The following is a 21,822-nucleotide window of genomic DNA, read 5'->3' as shown; positions in this document are numbered from 1 at the left end:
GCATACAATGTACAAGTCTAAAAGTAAAAGACAGATATATTCGACTCTATAAAAACTGTTGCATGGTAAAAATGCATGCCATAAAAGAGTCAAAAACCAAGCTTGGAATCTCCGAGAGGACTGATCTGTGGTCAAGGTGAAGCAGAAATACACTAGCCTTGTCAAAGAGCGAATCTCAGTTTTAATCAGCTCCCCTTCCAGTTGGATCCCTGTGATGGGCCCCTACCTTAAATGTCAGTCAAGAGTCAGAGGACTAGAGAAAAATTTCCCAATTCTCATGAAGACTTGGAGGCAAGAATCTGAGGTTAGGTGTGCACAGTTTAGAGGTTCATATAAACAGCCCAAGCTGCTGTTGGCACCCATGAACATCAGCAAGCAAGCTGCGCCTGAAATAGAATACCTCTCGTATAACTCAGAAAAACCCAGATGGGAAAATGGTGTATTCTCAATTGGTAAAGATGATCTGCTAGAAATAAAAGTGAATTCTCTCTGGCAAGAAAAGACTATGATATTCTGCATACGGTTTGCTCCCCGCTGCACCCCACCCCAAAGAAAATCTACTCCCACTTATATATCTGGTACAGGAGGAGTGCTCATATTGTAAATCTGTGTAAAACTGGGCAAATATATAAGGAATGCATTTAGGTGTTGGATACATAAGAACAGGGATACTCACAAGGTGAGCCCCATATCAGATTGACCTCTCTGACTGGGGACAATTCCCCGACTAGGGCACAGCAGGTTGGGGTCCAAACAGAGCATGGTGTTCTCAGGGAGCTGAGGGAGCAGAATGTTTTCAGGGGAAGGGGGGCAACTAGCATCTGCAGAACTTCGTCAATGAAAAAAAGAAACTGCAGAGGGGGAACCAGAGTGTCCTCAAATGAGAGCTTGACTGCTTATGTCCAGGCAGAGCCTCCCTGGAGCTTCTCAGACAATAAGTGAGTCGACAGAAGAAAAGTGATACCCGTGTTTGAGCAATTTTGAAAGAAGTTGGGGACCTGACCCCAGCAGAAATGAGAGTCCACATTAACACTTCTTAAATGCTTAAGACCTCCGGCTTAGACACAAGACAGGCTGTAGTTTGGGTTGGGAAACATGACATGGACTAAGTTCTGCGGCAGCTCCACCCTAAGGAAGTCTGAAATTATGGCTTGAAAACAATCTTAAGGGAACAGAATTTAGGTGTGGGGCCTTACCAAGTTGCAATTTCTTTGGGGAAATATTAGGCTTTCCACACGTTCACAGCATTATACATTCAAGGCTACACAAGCTCAGAATGAATGGCCAGTAACCAAACTGAAATCTGTGACATAAAAATCAGACGGTATCTTGGCTGTTGCAGGTGGTGCTGCGGAGACCATGGGCGTGCAGCTCTCTCTCTGAGAAAGTGATGTCACTTGTGTTGGGTGTAATCCCATTTTAACCTTGCCCCAGTCAACTCCAGTGTGTAGCCAAGATTGAGAACTGCTGATATAGAGTATTATTTATAAATCCTCAAAAGGCTATAACTCTAAATATAGCATAATACATTGTATTTTATATCAGCACTGCTATTTTTGAAGTTTTTCGAATTAAAATACTTATAATGACTATCACTAAACTGCATAGTATAATATTTTTCCATGTTAGTGACAGATCACGTGGAAAACTTGTTAAATATGCAGATTTTTAGATCCCCCATCTTAGGGATTCTAATTTAGTACATTTGCAGTAAATCCCATAATCTGCATTTTTCAAAGTGCTCCCAAAGTGATTCTTGTGGACATCAAAGTTGAAGAGGTATTGCCTCGAAAAGATGTCTGGAAAAGTTAATGCAGGTGTCATAGTAGAAGAAGACCTCAAAGTACAGAGAAAATACAGATTTAAATTTTCTAGTAGTTTTTGGAATGCAAATTACATATTGATGACAATAAGAATTTTGGGGGGAAAAAAGCTCAAACCATCAGTGCAACATTTATTGATGTAAATACCTTATTGCACAATGTCAACTTCATGTAAAAATATGAACAATATTAACGTAAATAAATCTATTAACTCTAATTCTTGAAGGGATAAAACATATAAGTATTCAAGACTGCTACCATGTTAAAAAATACATATATACACACACATCTAAAATACTTTTAACTTAGTAATACTTTTAGGCTTAAAAAAAAATCAGTCTTTTTTGTCCATTCATGTTTTAAAGGAATAGAAAAATTTTAAGGCATCCAGTTTTGTTGGACAAATTTAGGAACAGCCAGGATAACAAACTCTTTGAGCTTTAGAACAAGCACACATTTTATTTTAAGGTTGAAAGTCTTCTCTATCTAGCTTAAATTTCCTTGGGAATTTAAGAAAATGAATTACTCAAACTGGAGCTACATCAAAATGTCAAGTTAACACATTATGGCCTGTAACGGTGCCAAGGGATCTAATGTCTCAATGATCAGGGCCTTACGTTTCCAAATCACTTTAAAGGGAATGTCATTACCGGGATGCTGGCGCTTTCGTTTTATTTTCTTCTCAGCTCTTTCCTATCTGTGCTTTAACCCAGGCAGACCAAAACCTGACAAGATCACATTGCAAGGAATGGAAACAGCTAAAAACAAACAAAATAGCTGCAAAGAAAAAATGTCAACACAGAAGTCCATAAATTCAGAAAAACTAAGATAAATAATTTTCTCATAATAGTCATTGACGCATTTGCTTTTCTGTAAACTTTTTTTTTTTGGAGAACTGAACAACTCATATCTAACATACTATTATATAACCAAGAAGAACATCAGTGGAGTGTGCTTGCAGTTTTTCTTGCAAATTTTCCTGGTTGGTTCCCTTTCTTTCTAATAACATTTGTTCCCTGGTCAGGAGTTCTTCCAAGATCTCGCACACCCAATTCCTGGCCACAGAGATGGGCTTGTAACCTAGGTCTAGGTCACTGTAACTATAGTGCCCATTTACACAATTGTTCCAAAGTTTGGTTTATGGCTCAAGCTGTGCTAACGAGGATGCATTTGAGTTCTCGATTTAAAGTGGGGGCATGAGCCAGCCTCTGGGGCACCAGTGGAAGGTCATCTTTCCTGCCGCTTGGAGAAAGTCTGTCTGCAGTTGGAGAAAATGGAGCAAAGAGAGAGAAGCAGAAATTTGGGGTGGGCATAGAGAGCCCTGGGGTGTTAAACCTAGGTTCTAATTCCCGAAGCCTTGGTTCCTGCAGCTTCTGATCCTGGGAGCTCTTCTCTAGCATCCTTTCCTGCTCCAGGAACTAGTAAGTACCCCCTTTGGGCTTAAGCCATCTTGAATAGATTTCTAAAATGTTAACTAGAATTCCAACATAGAACAGAAAATCAACAAATTCCACCTGTCATTTTACAGACAAGAAAACTGAGATTAACTTGCGCAAGGCCACGCATCACGACTGAATCATTCCTTGGCTCTTCCATCTACAGGCATGCTCTCCCTCAAGAAAAAGCTGAAACTTTGAGTTAGTGGGATCTGTGTGTGGAATAACCCCTAACACCTTCCTAACTGGTCCCAGGCAGACTCACGAGTGACTGGGTAAACCGATGTCAGTTTTGAGGGTGGAGAACACACCTCCCAGAACTTGGGCTACAGCTGTTAGCCGAGTGTAGGTTCGTTGATGGTCGCTCCACAGTAGAGATATTCTCTATTGAACCAAGGCCCAAAAGATGACATTTCAACACTGAATGATCTAAGGAGTGTGATAACACTGGAATATCCTTAGATATTACAGACTACTGGCGGGTAGACTGGGTTATTGGTCCTAATTCTTGCTGTCATAGCTTCATATACCTTTTTTTTTCTGCCTTGTGGTTACAGTGCTTCCCACGGTGGGCAGTCAGCTCCCTCTCACCAACACTGGGCTTGCTCAGGAGTTTCCTGTGACAAATGTACAGTTAGAGGGTATAACTAACGATGCCCGCATGGCTTGGCTTCTCTTGTGATTCTGCTACTGTTACAGGTGGGAATCTGCATTACTTAAAATGAAAATTTACCTGTTTTTTTGAATAAGCAGTATTTGCATAGACTATAAAATTTCAAAGGTACCAAAGGGTCTACAACCACCTGGGTCCCCCCTCCTCCTTCCCCCAGAAGAAACCATTTCCTGTGTAACCTTCCAGAAAAACTTGATCCATACACAGGAGAAGTCAAATAGCAGTATTTCAGAGTCCAAACCGAGGGCAGAAAGGTAGGGGCTTTGGATCAGGCTGGAAAAGTCCTTCCTGGGAAGAACCTGATGCTTTTACTTGAGGATACTTTATAATCTGAGCGGCCAGCTCCTGTAGGCAGACTATAAAGGACTTAACTGTTGACCAACTACTAATCTACAAACGTACTTGTCATGTAGATCTCCTTTGAAACTCTTAAAAATTTACTGTTTCCAAAATGCACTCAATATTAGGGTGTATCTGGAAAATCAAATAAGGAATCACTTCTTAGCCTAAAGCAGGCAGCCAACAAGCATAGTCGTGATTTCAGTTTGTGCCATCCTCAAATGATCTGTTTCCTTTCAGAGACAGATCATTCCAATTAAGACCAAACACTGAGCTGAAATGGTAAATTACATATTTAATTTTAATTCATCTGTACCAGATTGATAGTTTCATCTGCAAAAAATGTTTACACCTTTACTTTTCTCCTAAAAGCATAATGAAATGAGCAAAACCACTGATCAAATTTAAAAATTTATTTACAAAACTTATTTTGCTTTTAAAAAACAATTATTCACGAAGATTAACCAAAACACAAACCCTGTCAAAGTTTATTATAATAATCTTTCACAGAATCAATAGCTTAAAAAAAGGACTGCCGATGAATACTTTAATGTAAAACCACAATGTAAAAACAGGGACTTTAATTCCAGTGACTGGAATACAAACAGATAAATAATCTTCCTCAAAGGGAAAAAACACTTGGGGGGAAACGGTGTAAGGAAGTGTGAACGGGAAATGTAAGCTTCAGGTCAGTTCCTCATTGCCAACATGGCATTTATGTCCCAGATGAGGTTTCGTAACTGATCCATAATTTGCTTCAGCTGTTGATTCTTCTGTTTGAGTTTCTGTAGAAACAAAAGAATTTACCAAAAATGAGATATAGACCATGAAGTTAGAAGATTAAATGTATGTTAGGACTCGAGACAGCTAAGCTGAACATTTCCTTCAGGTGAAAGGTCTCAACCCTTTTCTGGCCACAAATATTCACTGAAAGGCATAATGAACTGAATTCTAACTCAGCCCACAGAGGCCTGGCTCCTGCCTCCACCTCCCTTTGCTTGTCTACTTCCACCTTCAAATATTTAATTGTTAAAAAACCTAAGTATATAGGTTTTCCAAGAGGCAGTGTAACATAATGGTCGAGAGCACAGTCTGCAGGGCCAGACGCTGTGGGCTTATACTTGGCTCCTTCACTAAACGTATGACGTTGGCCAAATTAGTGAACCTCTCTGTGCCTCAGTTTCCAGGTCAGAAAGATGGGGATAATAATTGAACCCACCTCGGAAGAGTTGATATGAGGATTAAATGATTTGATTCATGTAAAGTATTAGAAAATATCAATGCAGGAAATAAAGTAAAATAAAAATGCAATGCGTGATGCAATTGGTCTTTCAAAAATGGGGCAGAAGTCACTGTCCAAATGTGAAGCAGTCTGCTTCTAATTCTGAAAACTGAGGACCAAAGAGCACAGTCCCCGATGTAATCTCAACACCTGAGATTTGCTGGCTGCCCTGCATGCACATGGCACCTGTCTCTGTATCTCTGTGTCTGGGTTTCTACCAGACTATAGTTTATAAACTTTAAGTATCCTTTCCTCAAATCCTATGTAGCAAATGTCTGCCTAAAACAAGATTAAAAAATAGAGAACTTCTGGTCAGTGTTTACTAGCTATTATAATAATAAGCATTACTCGTCAATAACCTTTTGGAAACATTACATTTGGAAATAATGTATTTGCTCAGATAATTTTAAAGAAACTATATTAAAATACCTCCAACATAAAGTAGTACATGTTCATTATAAAAAGGCCTAAGAACTCTGTAATCAAATTTCAACATAAATTAAGGAATAATTACAAGTGATAAAATTATGTTCTTACATGGTTAAAAACAGACTTAAAATCAGTATCTCAACAGGTTACAGAGGGCTGCCGCAACGGCTCATCACCGGGTTCAGTGCACACCTTACCAATATGACTACTTTCAAGAACGCTCATTTGGAAATATAAATTCTGATATACTTGTTTTAAAAAAATGAGCCTCATTAATTCTTTAAAAATAGTGTAAGAGAACTAAACAATGTATATTTTCATGGTAATATTAAACTCTAGGCTACAGTAATAAAAATTACATGGATAACAGATTACGGAAAGGGAGGGTGGAGGTGGGAGAGGGTATGGAGGGAGAAATGGAAAAAAAATAGTAAAAAGAACTTTTTTAAAGTATGATATTGGGTGGGCAAACGTAGGTTTATAGTTGTTCTTAAGGAAAATAATATAATAAATAATATAAGAATAAACTGTTTCATGTACTCACAACTGTAAACCTACTTTTGTTCCACCTGTATTATAAGGTACTTGGTTTTTCTCAAAGGTGCTCAGTTTTAAATTAAAAAAATTAGTATGTGTAAACTACCTAGAGCCAAAACACATCATGAAACTATCAACAGCAAAGCTGACAGTTCTGCTTATTAGTGGTTAAATTGTGAATAAATTTTCATGACGTGATACAGAATTTAATATATACAATCTTGCCACTGACTGATTTTAACGGAGGTTGACAGCTGCTATTATCAAAATCCATCAGCTGTGCCTGATTTGTTACATTAACAGGTGAATGTGTAAGCAGAGTAGATACTTAAAAAAATAGGTTTATGCTAAGTCATGCCGTGTAACTTAATATCCATACAATGGCTGGGACAATTGGTCAATTTCATTTTACCATCAACAGAATATTTAAGCAACAGAGAACCCATTCTTATGTTCTTAAAACACACAGTCTCAACCACTTGTTTGGGCACTAGGGCTTATGGATTCCAAAATATGAAAAGAAAATGAAAAGTATTTAAATGAGCCAAAAGTTTGATGATGGAAACTAAGCCATTCTGTCTTCTGATGATTTACGTCAAATGCCGACTACAAATTTCGCGCTCCAAAGCTTCATGGCATTATGGTAGTCACATAGGTGGTCAGAAACCAGGCACATCATGTGGATTCAAATAGTAAACACACCCCACCAGTGTTCTATACAATTTCAAGTACGCAACGATACAGTAATATTTTGAAAATGGCTGAATGAGGGTCAACTAAGGGATATGTAAAACTACTTATTTTATGTGGCTTATTTACTTCCCTTGCCTTTGGGGTCAAGTTCACAAAAATTCCTCTGAGACCAAGGTCCATAAGTTTAGTGCCTATGTTTTCTTCTGGGTATTTTATTGTTTCAGGTCTTACGTCCACGTTTCTTTAATCCATCCTGAGTCAATTTTGTATGTAGTGTGAGGTAGTCCCGTTTCATCCTTTTGCTGTGGCCCTCTACTCCTTTCCCAACTCTACTCTTAGCTTCTTTGTCAAAAAATTAGTTGTCCAAATAAATGTGGGTTTATTGCTGGGCTCTAAGTTCTGTCCCACTGGTCTGTGTGTCTGTTTTTCTGCCAAAACCATACTGTTTTGATTAGCTTTGTCGTACAGTTTAAAGTCACAGAATGCGATACCTCTGGCTTTGTTTTTTTTCTCAGCATTGCTTTGGCAATTTGGGGTCTTTTGTGATCCTAAACGAATTTGAGGATTTTTTGGTTCTATTTCTGTGAAAAATGCCATTGGGCTTATTTATAGGGCCTGCACTAAATATGTAGAATGCTTTAGGTAGTATGGACATTTGAACAATTCTTCCAATCCATGAACACAGACTATCTTTCCATTCTTTTGGGTCTTATTCAATTTCTTTCAGCATTTTATAGTTTTCAGTGTATACAGGTCCTTAGCCTCCTTATGTTTATTCCTAGGGATTTTATTCTTTTTTGGTGCTGTTATAAATGGGATTGTTTTCTTCATTTCTGACATTTCGTTGTTAGTGAACAGAAATGCAACAGATTTTTGTATATTGTTTTTATATCCTGCAACTTAACTGCATTTATTGTTTTTACACGAGCTTATTTTAAATATCATAAAATCTTCTATGAGAGAGAATGAACTATATGTCACATGTGGCACTCTAAAATTATAGTTAACATTACAATGGTATTTTACTTCTACATATTTCAATGTATTTTATAAAAAATATCCTTATTACAGAGATGAAAAATAAATAGGACACATCTGCTGTGAAGTCATACATAGAATGCCAGTGTGCTGAACACAGCACTGTTCAGTAACTGCCTGCCTCGCCTCTGGACCACCGCATGCGGTCTCGTCATGACCTAAATCCCGACCTCATTCCCACCAGCGCTCTCCACCATGTGTTCATGCTCCTTCACTGCTGTCGAATCTGCTGGAAATAGTCTTCTTAATTTGTATTTCTCCTTTTAAAAAAATCCTAAAGTTTTATTTAATAAAATCTATCCATCTTTTTCCTTTCTCCTTAGTTTTGATACACATTTTTCTTTTAATTTTCCAATACTTTGTTTTGCAGGTCTTACTTTCAACTTTGAAATTCATTTTGACATATGGTGTAATATAAAAGTTAGCTTAATTTTCCCCCAAAGTTTCTGTTTTTAAAGACTAATTTTCCACATAATCCCTCTTGTGTCATATTAAATTCACATATGCAATAGAAAGACTACTTTTCTGGCTATTATTTTACTAATCTGTCTATTCTTGTGCCGGTATTTCACACTTACTGTTTTTATACTGTGCTTCCTACGATGTTTTAAATTTTAGAAAACAAAGAGTGCTGACTTATTACTCTTATCAGTGTTTTCTTTGATATTTAAGTGTACTCTGAAGAAAAAATTCCCATCTGGATTTTATTTGGATTTGTTTTTTGATTGTTGTTGCACTAAAGTCTTATTTTTGTGTATTTTTTAAGAGAATGCCTATTTGGATTTGGATTGTTACTACATTAAAACTATGAAATAAGATTGGCATTTTTAGGGTATTTATTAACCACATAAGAACTTTTTATGTTCTTTTAACTATTCAAAACTTCCTTTATGTATCTTAATAAGTTTAGTCACACATATCCTTGAGATAAATCCGAACTACTTACCATTTGTTGTTGCAATTGTGAAAAGGATCTTATAACCTAACTGGTTTAATCATGAGAATGGTATCATCTTATATTAAGCCTTTTTATCGAACTGACTGCAGTTGTTTATCAACTGAGCTTCTTTGCACTTAACAAGCTTGAGCTACAATATATGTACAAGCTTAACAAAGTTAATAAACTTGTACATATTATAACCCATTTCCTAAAGTTTGTTTCTTTCTGTACTGTCTATAACTTCTAAATTAATAATAAATATAGTAGTATAAGGCATCTTATTTTATGCATGAAAAATATGGGCTATATATCAGAAACAAAAGGACTAAATAAAAGATACTATCTGTTAATAGGTTTATGTTTTCTTTAAATCAGCAACATTTGAATTTTATCAAATGTCTTTTAGATTTGAGGAAAAAAATTGTTTCCCAATTTAATCTATTGGCATTACATATTATACATATCCTCATGTACCTCAGAAAATTCTTTGTGGTGGATTAACAGTTAACACCCTGCTGAATTCTATTAACTAGAATTAAAATTTCAGGGGCGGGACAGGGGGATTTGTACCTGAAAGTGTGAAACTGGTAATTTTATTTATTGTGCTATTGGTTAGGCTTTGGTAAGCGTGGGCCATGTTTCTACCACTGAAAGAACTAACAACTTTCCCTGTTTCTATGTATTTCATGAGAACCATCTGAACATCTGAACTTCTGAAAATATCAGCAATAAGTACATTTAAGTTTGGAACCTTTTTGGCAGGGGGAGTAGGGAAAGGTAATGCTTTGATAACTCTACTGATTTCTCAGTCAGGCGTTGAGACATTCACATTTCCTACTTGTAAATTTTTATCTTTTGTCACTCCAAATATGCTGTAAACTAAAGAGCTAGAACTGCGCCTAGAAAAAGAAAACAGTAAATGCGACTGAGTGCTCATGCAGCTCACCTAAGAGCTTCACTGCGCGGATCTGCGGTCTCCCTTCCGACTGTTCAGCTGACCCTTCCGCTTACCTTTTGGTGCCCGGTTGTCCTCTGAGTAAGTTCAATTTGCCCCACAAACCACTGCATGTAACTCTACAAGTCCAATTACGTTTCTCGGTTACACGTCCCCCTGCAAATGTGACCCGTGACCCGGAACCATGAGATGCACAGGCGGGGCACTCACTTTGTTCACGTCCGCAATCTCCCTCCTCTCTTCTCCCGCAAACCGCGGGGGGCCAGCCCGCTCGTCTGTCCTCGAGCCATCTTCCTCCACATACGGAATAAGCTGCTGGAGGTGACAAAGGCAGTTAAAAGTCCAAACGCGATGCAAATTCCCAGTTACACCCGCACAGGTAGTAAGTCAGGTTAGGGTCAACGTTTAGACTTTTACTAGTATGAAATGAAATTTTAACTTAGGCAATGGTCTAAAGTAACAGCGTGCGGGAGAAGCTTATCATTTCAGTGCATTCTGCACAGTTTTTCAGGTTTCTGTTGCAAAATAGCCACTGTAACACTAGCTGTTACATACAGTTAATTAAACCCTGCTCATTCCATCAGCAAATATTCAATTGCCAGACACTGGGTGAGACACTGCGAAAATAATTACGCATGAGTTGTGATTCCCACACCTAAGAAATTCATAGTCCACTGGGACAGAACAGGCTTTCTTTCATCCATACGAGGAAGAAGGCAACTTCATGGATGTGCATTATATAAATATAAATGTCACTGGTTTCCCATCTAGAACCTAAGGACCTATGCAGATTCCTGGATGTCTTAACTTCTTTTGATCGGGGGAAGTTGTTTTTTGGGTTTTTTTGAAACTTCCAGGGGAATTATAATTAAGTATGTATGGTTTGTGATGAAGTTTATTTGATGAAGCCCCTCGGAGATGTGACAGACTTCAGGAATCATCCAGTCCCAACAGTCTTATATTATTACCAATACAGGAACAGGTTCCAGGTAAATAGTTGGTACAACCAGGAGTCATGTGCCTAACCTTCGCATTCCTAGGACAATGAGAACTTCCCCACACCCACACCGCTCTTTCCCTTTCCTCCCTCCTGTGCACACTGGCCCTCCCCCTGTAAGCTGCTAGTCTCCATTCCTGTGCTCTGCTCCTCTGCCTCCCAACCTTGCCTACCGTTTTCCTCCTGATCACCCACACATATTCCGACCTCTCCCACGTGGAGGAAAAGCCAAAACAAAGAAGCCTCGACTCTAACCCTCCCTCCATCTCCTGCTCTCCTCTCTCACTTTTTATCTGGGCTCCTTGAAACACCCAAATCCACTGGCTCCGGTTCCTTATTTCCTGTTCAGGCTTCAGCCCACTGTGATCTGACTTCTGGTTGCTGCCATTTCACTGAAGCTCTGCTCATATACAATGACAGTCCTCCAGCAAAATCTACGGGACAGTTTTCAGTCCTTATTTTCCTGGACTTCTCTACAGCCTCAGACAACTTGTCAACCACGTTTCTGATCTTTCTCCAGCATCTCTGACTACTTCTTTTCGGGCTGTTCTCAGTTTCCTTGTTCTCTGTTCATCCCTACATGCTGATCACTCAAAAAGAAAGCACTGATCACATGAAATTGTCTTTTATATGTAGTGAGACAACACCCAAATCTTTCCAGCTACCTCTGGTGGCGGAGATATAAACCGTCAACAGGAAAGGGACATCTATAACAATATCATAAACCTAGTTAACTAAAATATATCTAGGATCCAAGGTTAAATTTACAGAATATATTTTAAAACTAGAGTGATTCACTAAGCTAATCTAAATTATTGATGAAAACATAACTTTTCTCCATAAAGAACTCATATGAAAACTATTTAAAAAGTGTTTGACAATACTTTTAAAGTTCTCACAAAAAAACAAAAAACAAAACATACACTGATTTAATTAAAAGGCAACACTAACAACAACAATAAAAATTCCCAGGGACAACCTCTCATTCAAACCACCAAAATTCACTAATAAGCCTGTATGCTAGTCTACAGAAAATTATTAACATGAAAATATAGTAATTCTATATATACATAGTCTATACATATATTTATATCATATTTCCATTTCTCTAGTAAAAAGTAAAACTGATATAATTCAAAATCTGGAAATACTGCAAAAATAGGAGTCAGGAAGAAGGGAAAACATTACAAATGCCTGAAACTATCTTACATCTTACATTCACCCTCCCTCCACCACTAAAGCTTGCCTCTACTGGAATGGGATCCATCCCTCCGCAGTTTTCATTGCATTTGTCATAGACCAGCCTCAGCTTCCGGAAGAGAATAGAAAGCTGGCGCAGATGATCCTGGAGCTTTGCTAGCCGATCCTGGTATGTTCCAATGTGGTACGTGACACCATTTGGGAGCTTATCAGGAAAAACAAAACAACAAAAATAAAGTCACAATTTGCTATAAGCTAGCCAACAGTTTTTAAGCACTGCATAGAGGCAAATAGTTCCTCACAGTTAATCAAGTGCAATTTTAAGAATTTAAGAGTAATTCGTGCTTATTTCTGAGCTTCTCGGCATACTGTTTCAGTGCTATAAAACAGACCAGAAAAAACTTTTGTGATGAGCCCCTCTGACCTGGTGAAATACTTAAAAATGTACAATTTTAATTTACTTACTATTACAGAAAGACAGCAAGTGGCTAAACTCAACAAGGAAGTTAAAAATAAAATACAGTTTTTAAAAAAGAAGAAAAGAAATAAATGAAGAGAGGACTTTTCAGAAGACAAGTAATAATATGCTGCTCCTGTTGCAATATAATCTCAAGATACCTTAACTCTGATCATTAAGATGCTCAAGGCACACATTAAAGTAAAAAGCTGTCACCGAAAGATTTACTTTAGAAAAGAACATATAGCAGGACATATAGGTGCAAATCGATCCGAACTTGAACATCATTAATAAATTATTACAGGTAACTGCTATGACCATAACTGTCTTGGATGCTTATGCATTTTTAATTCAGGAATTTTATCCAAAGAAGCCAAATATATGTAGGTAATAAAATAAAATCACAGATAAATAGAAATTGATCATTATTTATTTAGATCTTATAACTAAATTCGTGCCTTTTGTGCCTTGTGGAAACTCATGAACAAAAATCTTCCTTTCTCTGTACATCTTTACATTTTATTTTCACAATCCCTTCTGCAAAATCATTCCAACATTAGAATTAACGACATTTATAACCTGTTTTCTAGTATAGAAGGTGCTTTCATTATAAGCATTTACCCTTATACTTATCTTGGGGATTAAAGTAACAAAACCAACTACTTACTAATAACTATATCAGTCCATTTTTTTTTTTTTCTAAACCTCAGTTCATTTTTCTTCTTTTTTAAACAGATGAAGTAAAAATGCAAAAAAAAGTGCATGATACAATGTTTGGAGAAAAAGGAAAACAGGACACACTATTATTACACGGAGGTAAAACCATAAACATGAGAAAAAGGCTGGAAATGCTTACACAGTTGATACACTTGAATAATTTCTGCTTTTCTCACTTTCAAATTTTCAAAAATAAGGAGATGGATCTTCTGAAATTATTTGAAATGAGATAGTTAGGATTTTCAGAAATTCTTAAGCATTAAAACATTCTGAGGACAGAACCTCAAAGAAATGTGATCAAAAATTACCACAGGCTGAATTAATAAAAATAAAGGAGAAAGGAATTAAAAGTTCCCTAGTACAATGTAGGATTGCTCCTCTTAAGCTTTCCAATTTATGAACTTTTACAAACACTAGCAGTCAAAGAACCATTTCAAAGGATCCCTGCTTTCCTGTTTGGGTGACAGTAAGGAGTATAATGATTATATCTCACATACGGAAGCACTAGGTACCTTTTTTATAGCATTTACTAAATTTACTACTTTGACCATATATTCTACTTAGGGAAGACCGGAACTTATTCACATTTGTATCCCTGTATTTAGTATCTGACAAACAGAAGGTTTTAAAGTACCGTCTGAATTATTTTGCTTTATGAGTTATTTTCCAAATAAATCTATACTTAAAATTCATTTAGAAGCATTCTAAAAAAGAATGCTTAATAAATTTTTTCACAAAGGAAAACAAAATCATTTTGAAATGCAAAGAATCACCCTCCTTAAATTCACCTACTTAGTAAGTTTGAGTATTAGTTTTCACATATACAATTTCAGCTTCTCAAAGAAAGGAATAATTAATTCCATCAAAAAAATTATTGCACACTCTTCATGTGTCAGGCACTGTTCTAGAAGCTGGGGTAGAGCAGTGAACATGAGAAACAAGGTTCCTAAACTACAGAGGTCACATTACTACAGTGCCTAAGATCCTTTGATATACACTGTAGTGCACATATTTAGCCAAAAAGCTCAATAATCCTCCTCATGATTGCTGATGAAGATCCATAAACATACCCCAAGATACCCAAAAGGCATTCAACTAAATTCAACATCTATTCTTAAAACGAATATAAAACTCTTAATAAACACTCCCCAATGTGGTAAAACACATTTATCCCAGTTGAAAAGTCAGCACCATGATTCATGTGGAAACATTAAAAGCATTCTCAATTAAGTCAGAAACAGACTGGGATGCTTACTAAGACCACTAATACTACGCGTGAACACCATTCTGGAGGAACTGGCCAATGCAGTTAGAGGGGGAAAAAGAAAGAAAAGTTGAAACATTAAAAAGGATGTGGTATAACCATCACTACAAACGACATGAAAAAGTGCTCCATCAATAAAAGAATTCAAGAAGGAGGTGGGTGCAAAGTTCATGGACAGAAATCAAGAGCTTTGCTTTCATCTGTAAAAACAAAAGAAAATGAGAAGGGAAAAGACCCTAATTACAACAGCAACAATAAAGATAAAATATCTAGGAATAAATTTTTAAAAAATTCCAAGATAGCCCAGTCGGGCGTGGCTCAGCAGTTGAGCATCGACCTAGGATCCAGGCGATCCGGGTTCGATTCCGGGTCAGGGCACATGCCCGGGTTGCGGGCTGCAGTCGATCAATCACTCTCTCATCATTGATGTTTCTATCTCTCTATCCCTCTCCTTTCCTTTCTCTGACATCAATAAAAAAAAATAATAATAAAATAAATTCCAAGATAAAAATGAAAACTTACTTCACAGGGACACAAAGAAGGATATTCCACGTTCTTGGTAATTAAGACTCAATATAATACTGATGTCAGATCTCTCCGAGTTAAATGAACCGATTAAAAATGTGAACAGGTTTTTCTCAGAACTAAACAAGCTGATTGTAAAGTGCATGTAGAAAAATAAGAATAACCAAGGCAAGCCTGAAAAGAAAGTGTAAACACAATATAGAGCCTCAATAAGTAGAAGTTTGACATTACTGCCTAAGACAGGCAGGCAGCTAAGTGAAGAGAACAGAACATCCAGAAATAGACTGATTTGTATAAAGTAGCATCTAAAATCAATGAGGGAGGAAATGAATTATTCAATCAGCCTTACTTTTTTGGAAAAAGGCCAGGGCTATACCTCTCACTTTATTCTAGGCTAAATTCCATATGTATCAAAGTTTTAAATATAAAAATTGAAGAAAAAGTTATAAGAAGAGAGATGTTCAAATTCATTCCAAATAGGAAAAATAGAAAGTAGATTTTCACCCATCAAATGATCAAAGATCCAAAAATATAACTGTGTTAGAGCTCGGTTGTTGGTCTTGGTCAGGACATGGCAGCATAAACTGGTACAACCCCCATGGAGGGCAATTGTTCAAAATACATCTGATTATAGAAGCACGTAGCCATTTCTAAGAATTTATCCTACAGGTCCACTTGTGCATTTCTGTAGGTTATTCACTGTAGTATAATAGTCAGAGATTAAAAGCAACCTAAATGCCCTTCAGTAGAAAACTGGTTAAACAAATTATAGTATTTCCATGCAGTGAATTACTATACACTTTAAAAAGAAAAGGAATTATTTTCTGTATGAATATGAATAAACTCCAAAATATACCAAATGAAAAAAGCAAGGTGCAAAATGTGTGTAATATACTGTTATCTGTGCAAAAGGGAGGAAAATGAAAGAATATACACATACATTTGCTTAAACATGCATAGACTATCTGGAAAGATACACAAGAATAGTAATAAAAACCATTAACAATCCTTGCTTGTGGAGAAGGGGGTAGACAGATAGCAGAGAGGGGTGGGAGGCAGAATGTTCAATGTATTGTCCTTTTCGATTTCTGAATTTTGAATGTATTATATATTCAAAGAAACTGTTTCAAAGATGTAAAGGGTAATAAATAGAACCACAGCACTACTTTCTTATAGAGGCATTCTCAACTGGGATCCCGGGATCCTTGGGGAAACATCTCTTAACCCCCCTGAAATTTTATTCAAAATGTGTATGTGGATGTTTTTCTCAGAAGAGTCTGCCTAATCAAGAAGCACTTCTCTAAAACAAACTCTTAGAAATAATCTCAGCAGCTGTACTTACGGCAATTCACCCTTCTTGATTAGCAATACAGAAGATCATTTTTAAGATGTGAATACTCTCAAAAATAAGTTATATGTAGTCCTGTTTGTATCACTACTACTTCTAGCTTTCTGGAAATGAAGGGGCACACTGTTGTTTCTTTAACAGCGAATTATAATATACCCCAAAGGGTCTTACATGAGTTAAGCCAAAGAACTCACACTTGTGAAAGCCACAAAGAAATAACCATCAGTCTCTTTCAAATTGATTTTGAATATATATCCACATGTAATCTACTTACTTATATATTTTTTAAAATGTTAAATTTTTTTCCTGTGTTGGCCATGGATGTGTATTCTGTCTCTTTCAGTACTAAAAATTGTTTGGCAGCAAGTTAGTACTGTAAAGAGGTTCATAGGAAGAGCTACTAGTCATATGTGATGTTGGGTAAATTCTGCTTTAAGTCTGTTTCCTTAACTGTAACATACAGTTAAAAATACTCCTTAGAATTGCTCTTACAACAGCGTACCTTACCAAGGAAAGTACTTGATAAATATTAGCTATTAGTTCTCCAGTCCTAATGTGTTTCTTTATTTTTAACATGTTGCATGCCAAGTAATGGATGCAGCATGTTAAAAGTAAAGAAACACATTTTCAATTCATGGTTGGGAATCCACATATATGGAGGGCTGACTTAAAAGTTTTATGGGGGTGTACACTGATATAAAATGGATACTGGCTTTTATCTGAAGAACTTTTTAGCCCAGAAGTTGGTCTATTATGGGAGTTGTTGTTCTCATTATGCACTTTTCTATAGTATATAACAACATGGTATAAAAATGTGAACAGCAAAAATAAAATGCTGAATATAATTTAAAAAAGTTATATGGGAATTTTTAATTGCGCTGGTGGTTGGCACCCTAATCCTGCATTGTTCAAGGGCCAGCTGTATTTGCTAAATTCTGAGAGATGATTTAATACATACTTTAATCATTTTAGATATTAATATACTGATTTTTAAAATACTCACCAAAGATTTCATATCTTCTCTTAGATTGCCTTTGTATTGTTTTACACTTACTGACATGGTCTTCAAAGATTTCTAAACAACTGAATTACTTTTAAAATAAGGAGGGGGGAAAAAAATCTCAAGAACTTGAAAAAAAAAAAGGCAATAAACCACTTTTTAATGCACCAGTAGAAATAAGAACTGTAAGAGCCTGAAGACCTGGTTTCAAATTTACCTGGTTATTGACCAGCTCTGGGCAAATCCCTTTGCCTCTCTGAATCACAGAATCCATATCACATAGTAGTAAGATGAGCAAGCATTAAAAATGGGTTAGCAAGTATGGTAATGACCAGAGGGAAAAGGGTGTGGGGGGACGTAGAAGAGGGTACAGGGGGGATAAATGGTGATGGAAGGAGACTTGACTTGGGGTGGTGAACACACAATACAGTATACAGATGATGTGTTATAGAATCGTACAACTGAAACCTATGTAATTTTATTAACTAATGTCACCCCCCCAAAATTCAATAAAAAATAATGGGTTAGCAAAAGGTTGTTGAAACAATTGGATATCCAAATGCAAAAAAGTGCCCTTGGATCCATACCTATCGTTATATAAAGAAATTAACTCAATGTGGATCGTAGACCTAAATGTAAAACCTAAAACTATAAAACTTACAGAAGAAAAAAAATAAGAAAAAATACTCGTCAGCTTCACTTAGGCAAAAATGTCTTAGATATGACACCCAAAGCAAAGTCTGTTAAAGAACAGATTAATAAATTGGATTCCATCGAAATTTAAAATGCCTGTTCTTCAAAGGCAATGTGAAGAGACTGAAGACAAGTCACAGGCTGCAAGAAAGTATTTGCAAAGCGAGAAGACACACGATGACAAGTGCTGGCGAGGCCAGGAGTAACTGGAAGCTTCCAACACTGAGGCTGGGAACGCAAGTGGTGCAGAGCTTTGGAAAAGTTTCTTATCCAGCAATTCCACCGGTGGGCACCTGCCTACTTGAGAGAAATGAAACACATGTTCACACGGCAGGGGAACATTCGTAGAAGTATTTTTATAATGACTCCCAAGCAGAAACGACCCAAATGCTCAACAGATGAACATACACACATTGTGATACATGCAAACAATGGAACACTCTTCTGCAAGCAAAAGGAACGAACTATTGATACATGAGTGAAAGGAGCCAGGCGAAAACGACTACACAGTGAGGGATCCCATTTATACAAAACTCTAGAAAACGTATGGTGCCAGAAAGCAAATGCGAGGCTGCCTGCGGACAGGGGCCCGAGGTCAAGATGCCAAAGGCGCGCGAAGAAACTTTCCCGAGCGAGGCGATGGTTCCAACAGGTGTGCGCCGATGTCAAAACGTTTACAAAAATGCATTGTATTGTACGCCCGTGACACCAAAACCCAGCTGTTTAACAAAAATGGTTAGCAGGGTCTGAATTCTTCAACCCCTGAGGCCCTCAGAAAGCATTTTGCTGGAAAAAGGCGAGAGGAAAGCGAACGGAACCCGCAGCGGGCAGCGGCGCGAGGCTCCCCGGTAACGCGCGGTGCAGGCTGGCCGGCGGCCGGAGAGCCCGCTGCAGTGCAGAAGCCGCGGCCTTCGTCGCCCGGAGTCCCGTTCTGGAAAACGCCCTGTACACGGCGGACTCCCGGGCGCGGACACGGCCTTGAGGAACCTACACGGGGCGGCCCGGCCCGGCCCGCGACGTCTGCCCAGCGCTGCCCCGCTGACGCCGGGGGGCCCGGGAGCGCTACCCCCGCGCCCCCGCCGCGCTGCGGCACCGCTCCCCGCGCCCGCCCGCCCGCCGCCCACCTGCATGTTCCTCAGCAGCTGGAAGATCTCCATGGTGCGGTACACGATGTCCTGCACCGTCTCCTGCCCGATGCGGCAGAGCGAGGCCGTGTTCACCTCTCGGGCGGCCTGCTGAGCCTGGGGCCCCGCGAAGGGCCCAGGCGCCATCCCGGACGCGGCCAGCGGAGGGGTGGACATGGCGCGCCTGCGGCCTCAGGCCCGCGGGGCCGCAGACGAGGCGTCCGGGGGTCCTCGGGACGTCGGAGGGTTGCGGGCCTCGGCGCGGGCAGCAGCTCGTGAGGCTCCGGCGGCTCGATTTCAAAACAGCGGCCGTGACTTCCGCCTCCCGTGACGTAACGCGTCAGCCGACGTCCTGGGCACCGCCCACGCGGCGGGCCCTGGGAACAGCCTCGGCGCACGGCCGGCCGCTATTGGGTCAGACGCCCGGGGCGGGGCTGGACGGACGGGTTGAGAAGCCAATCACCAGCTGCACACCCGCCAGGGGGTGGTCCTGGTGGGGGGAGGCGGGGAGGCTTTCCCAGCGTGGGTTTCCCAGGTCCTCAGCTCGCGGAGAGGATTCCTGTTCGAGCTCCTCTGCGTGCGTTTCCTCGATGGGCATTTTCTCGTCGCCAGCCTGTGAGGTTTGTATCACTGTTGTCCTTTTACAAGTAGGAGGAGAGCCCAGAGCGGCTAGTTTGACTTGTTGAGTCGCAGGCTTGCAACTGGTGACCTGCGATTTGAATTTAGAAAACGAAATTCCAGGCTTTGCACGCTGCGCTGTGACCCGACCCAGGCTCCCAGCTGCTGCCGGTTCCTGCGCGAAGGTCGGCTTATTAGCGAAGCTTCGCGATCACCCCAAGCAGAAAATCACACTCACCCCCCTTCCTGCATGTGGCTGTTATTACGATGTTCTGAATAATCTTCGGTTTGTTACTTTCTGACTTCCCCTCATCTTCTTATGCACACACACGAGTAGGCAAGATCCATAAAAACATACTGTGCCTGTTTTATTCACTTACTGTATTCTCCAGCCTTAGTGATTGGCACACAGGAGGCGCTTGCTAAATGCGTGTTGAGTGACATTATAAATGAAAGAAAAATTAAAGCCATTCTCCCACCTGCTTCTTACAGCCCATTTTCAAAGGGGACAAAAAAAGTCAAGAATCCGGAAAAGGGTGATGGTCACAAAATTACTGCATTTTTAGAAGTATCTGAACACTCCATTAGTAAAGACTTACAGGAAATTATTATTAAAAATGACAGAAGAGCCACTGTAGGAAATTTAAAGAGTGCCTTTACAGCTCCTTAGTGAGCAGTTACCATGTGACAGATAACTTCCTGAGCACCTACTGCGTGCTGGCTGCTAGAAATGGAGATAGAGTGTTATGGAACAGGCAGAACACTAATGATTGTGAGGAGTGTCTTGAAGGAAAAGTTCAAGGTCCTGATATTAATGCACTAACAGTTTAGGAGATCAGGGACAATCTGAAGGGAGTAAGTTAGGCCCTGATGGTGAATGGGAGAAGGTGCTGGACACTGGAGTGTTTCTATGAGGGGGTCATGGGACAAGGAAGGCCAGGGCTCACACCTGAAGTGAGGAGGCCTCCAAATGCTTTCCAGGGTCTGCTCTTCAGCAATGGAACATCTGGAAGTTAGCAGGGCACCCAGGGTAAAGACTGTATGTCTCAGCGTTCCTTGCACGTCGGAGAGGCCACTTCACTAGGTTCTAGCTAATGGGCTATAAGTTTGGGTGACACATGAGGCTATTGGTGGTTGTCTTTAAAAGAAGACGGTCGTTTACACAGCAAAAGAAAATATCAACAAAATGAGGCAACCTATGGAATGGAAGGAAATATTTGCAAGCCATATATCAGATAAGGGATCAATATCCAAAATATAGGAGAAACTCTTTACAACTCAATAGCAAAAAAACAAATAACTCAATTTTTAAAATCAGCAGAGGTTCAGAATAGGCTTTTTTTCCCAAAAAAGATATTCAAATAGCCAACAGGTACCTGAAAAAATGCTCAGCATTATATGCATAAGCCCTCACTGCCATGATCTTGCCTTCCAGTAGCTATATTGAGATACCCCAGTTTATGCACAATTTATTCATGACTAACAGCCTATATTTTTCAATCCAACCACTCGTGTCAGGCATAGTCCCTCTAGACACAGAATTATTGAATTTAAACAAACACTTATTGGGCACCTGTAATTGGTCAAACTAACAAGCATTTAGGTTGATTTAGACTATTGCCTACCTAATTAGTATTCCAATTTAACAAACTGTGCTAATTGGTCCCGAAAGGTTCATTAGTAAAGGTTTCCTTTGCTTCACAAATGCTCATACTTAGAATTCCATACTTAAGA

The 21,822-nt window shown here is 39.0% G+C and overlaps 1 protein-coding gene across 2 annotated transcripts; it reads right to left on the bottom strand.

The window, feature by feature from the left end:
- Nucleotides 1–4,669: 4,669 nt before the first annotated feature.
- MED30 (mediator complex subunit 30) lies at nucleotides 4,670–19,774 on the bottom strand. 2 transcript variants are annotated; one of them, XM_087825369.1, is made up of 4 exons: nucleotides 19,471–19,774; nucleotides 12,389–12,547; nucleotides 10,356–10,460; nucleotides 4,670–5,056 (listed from the first exon to the last, which is right to left on the bottom strand). In XM_087825369.1, the coding sequence occupies exons 1-4, from the start codon at nucleotides 19,645–19,647 to the stop codon at nucleotides 4,961–4,963; spliced, it is 537 nt and encodes a 178-aa protein (XP_087681495.1). In that variant the 5' UTR covers nucleotides 19,648–19,774; the 3' UTR covers nucleotides 4,670–4,960. The 2 variants fall into 2 exon arrangements, with proteins under 2 accessions (XP_087681495.1, XP_087681496.1); XM_087825370.1 differs by having other exon boundaries at nucleotides 10,356–10,457.
- Nucleotides 19,775–21,822: the final 2,048 nt, after the last annotated feature.

Source organism: Miniopterus natalensis, chromosome 16 (assembly GCF_054644295.1).
Source record: "Miniopterus natalensis isolate mMinNat1 chromosome 16, mMinNat1.hap1, whole genome shotgun sequence".
Taxonomy (NCBI): Eukaryota; Metazoa; Chordata; class Mammalia; order Chiroptera; family Miniopteridae; genus Miniopterus; species Miniopterus natalensis.
Note: the sequence above shows the minus strand (reverse complement) of the source record. Positions and strands in the feature narration are given on the sequence as shown.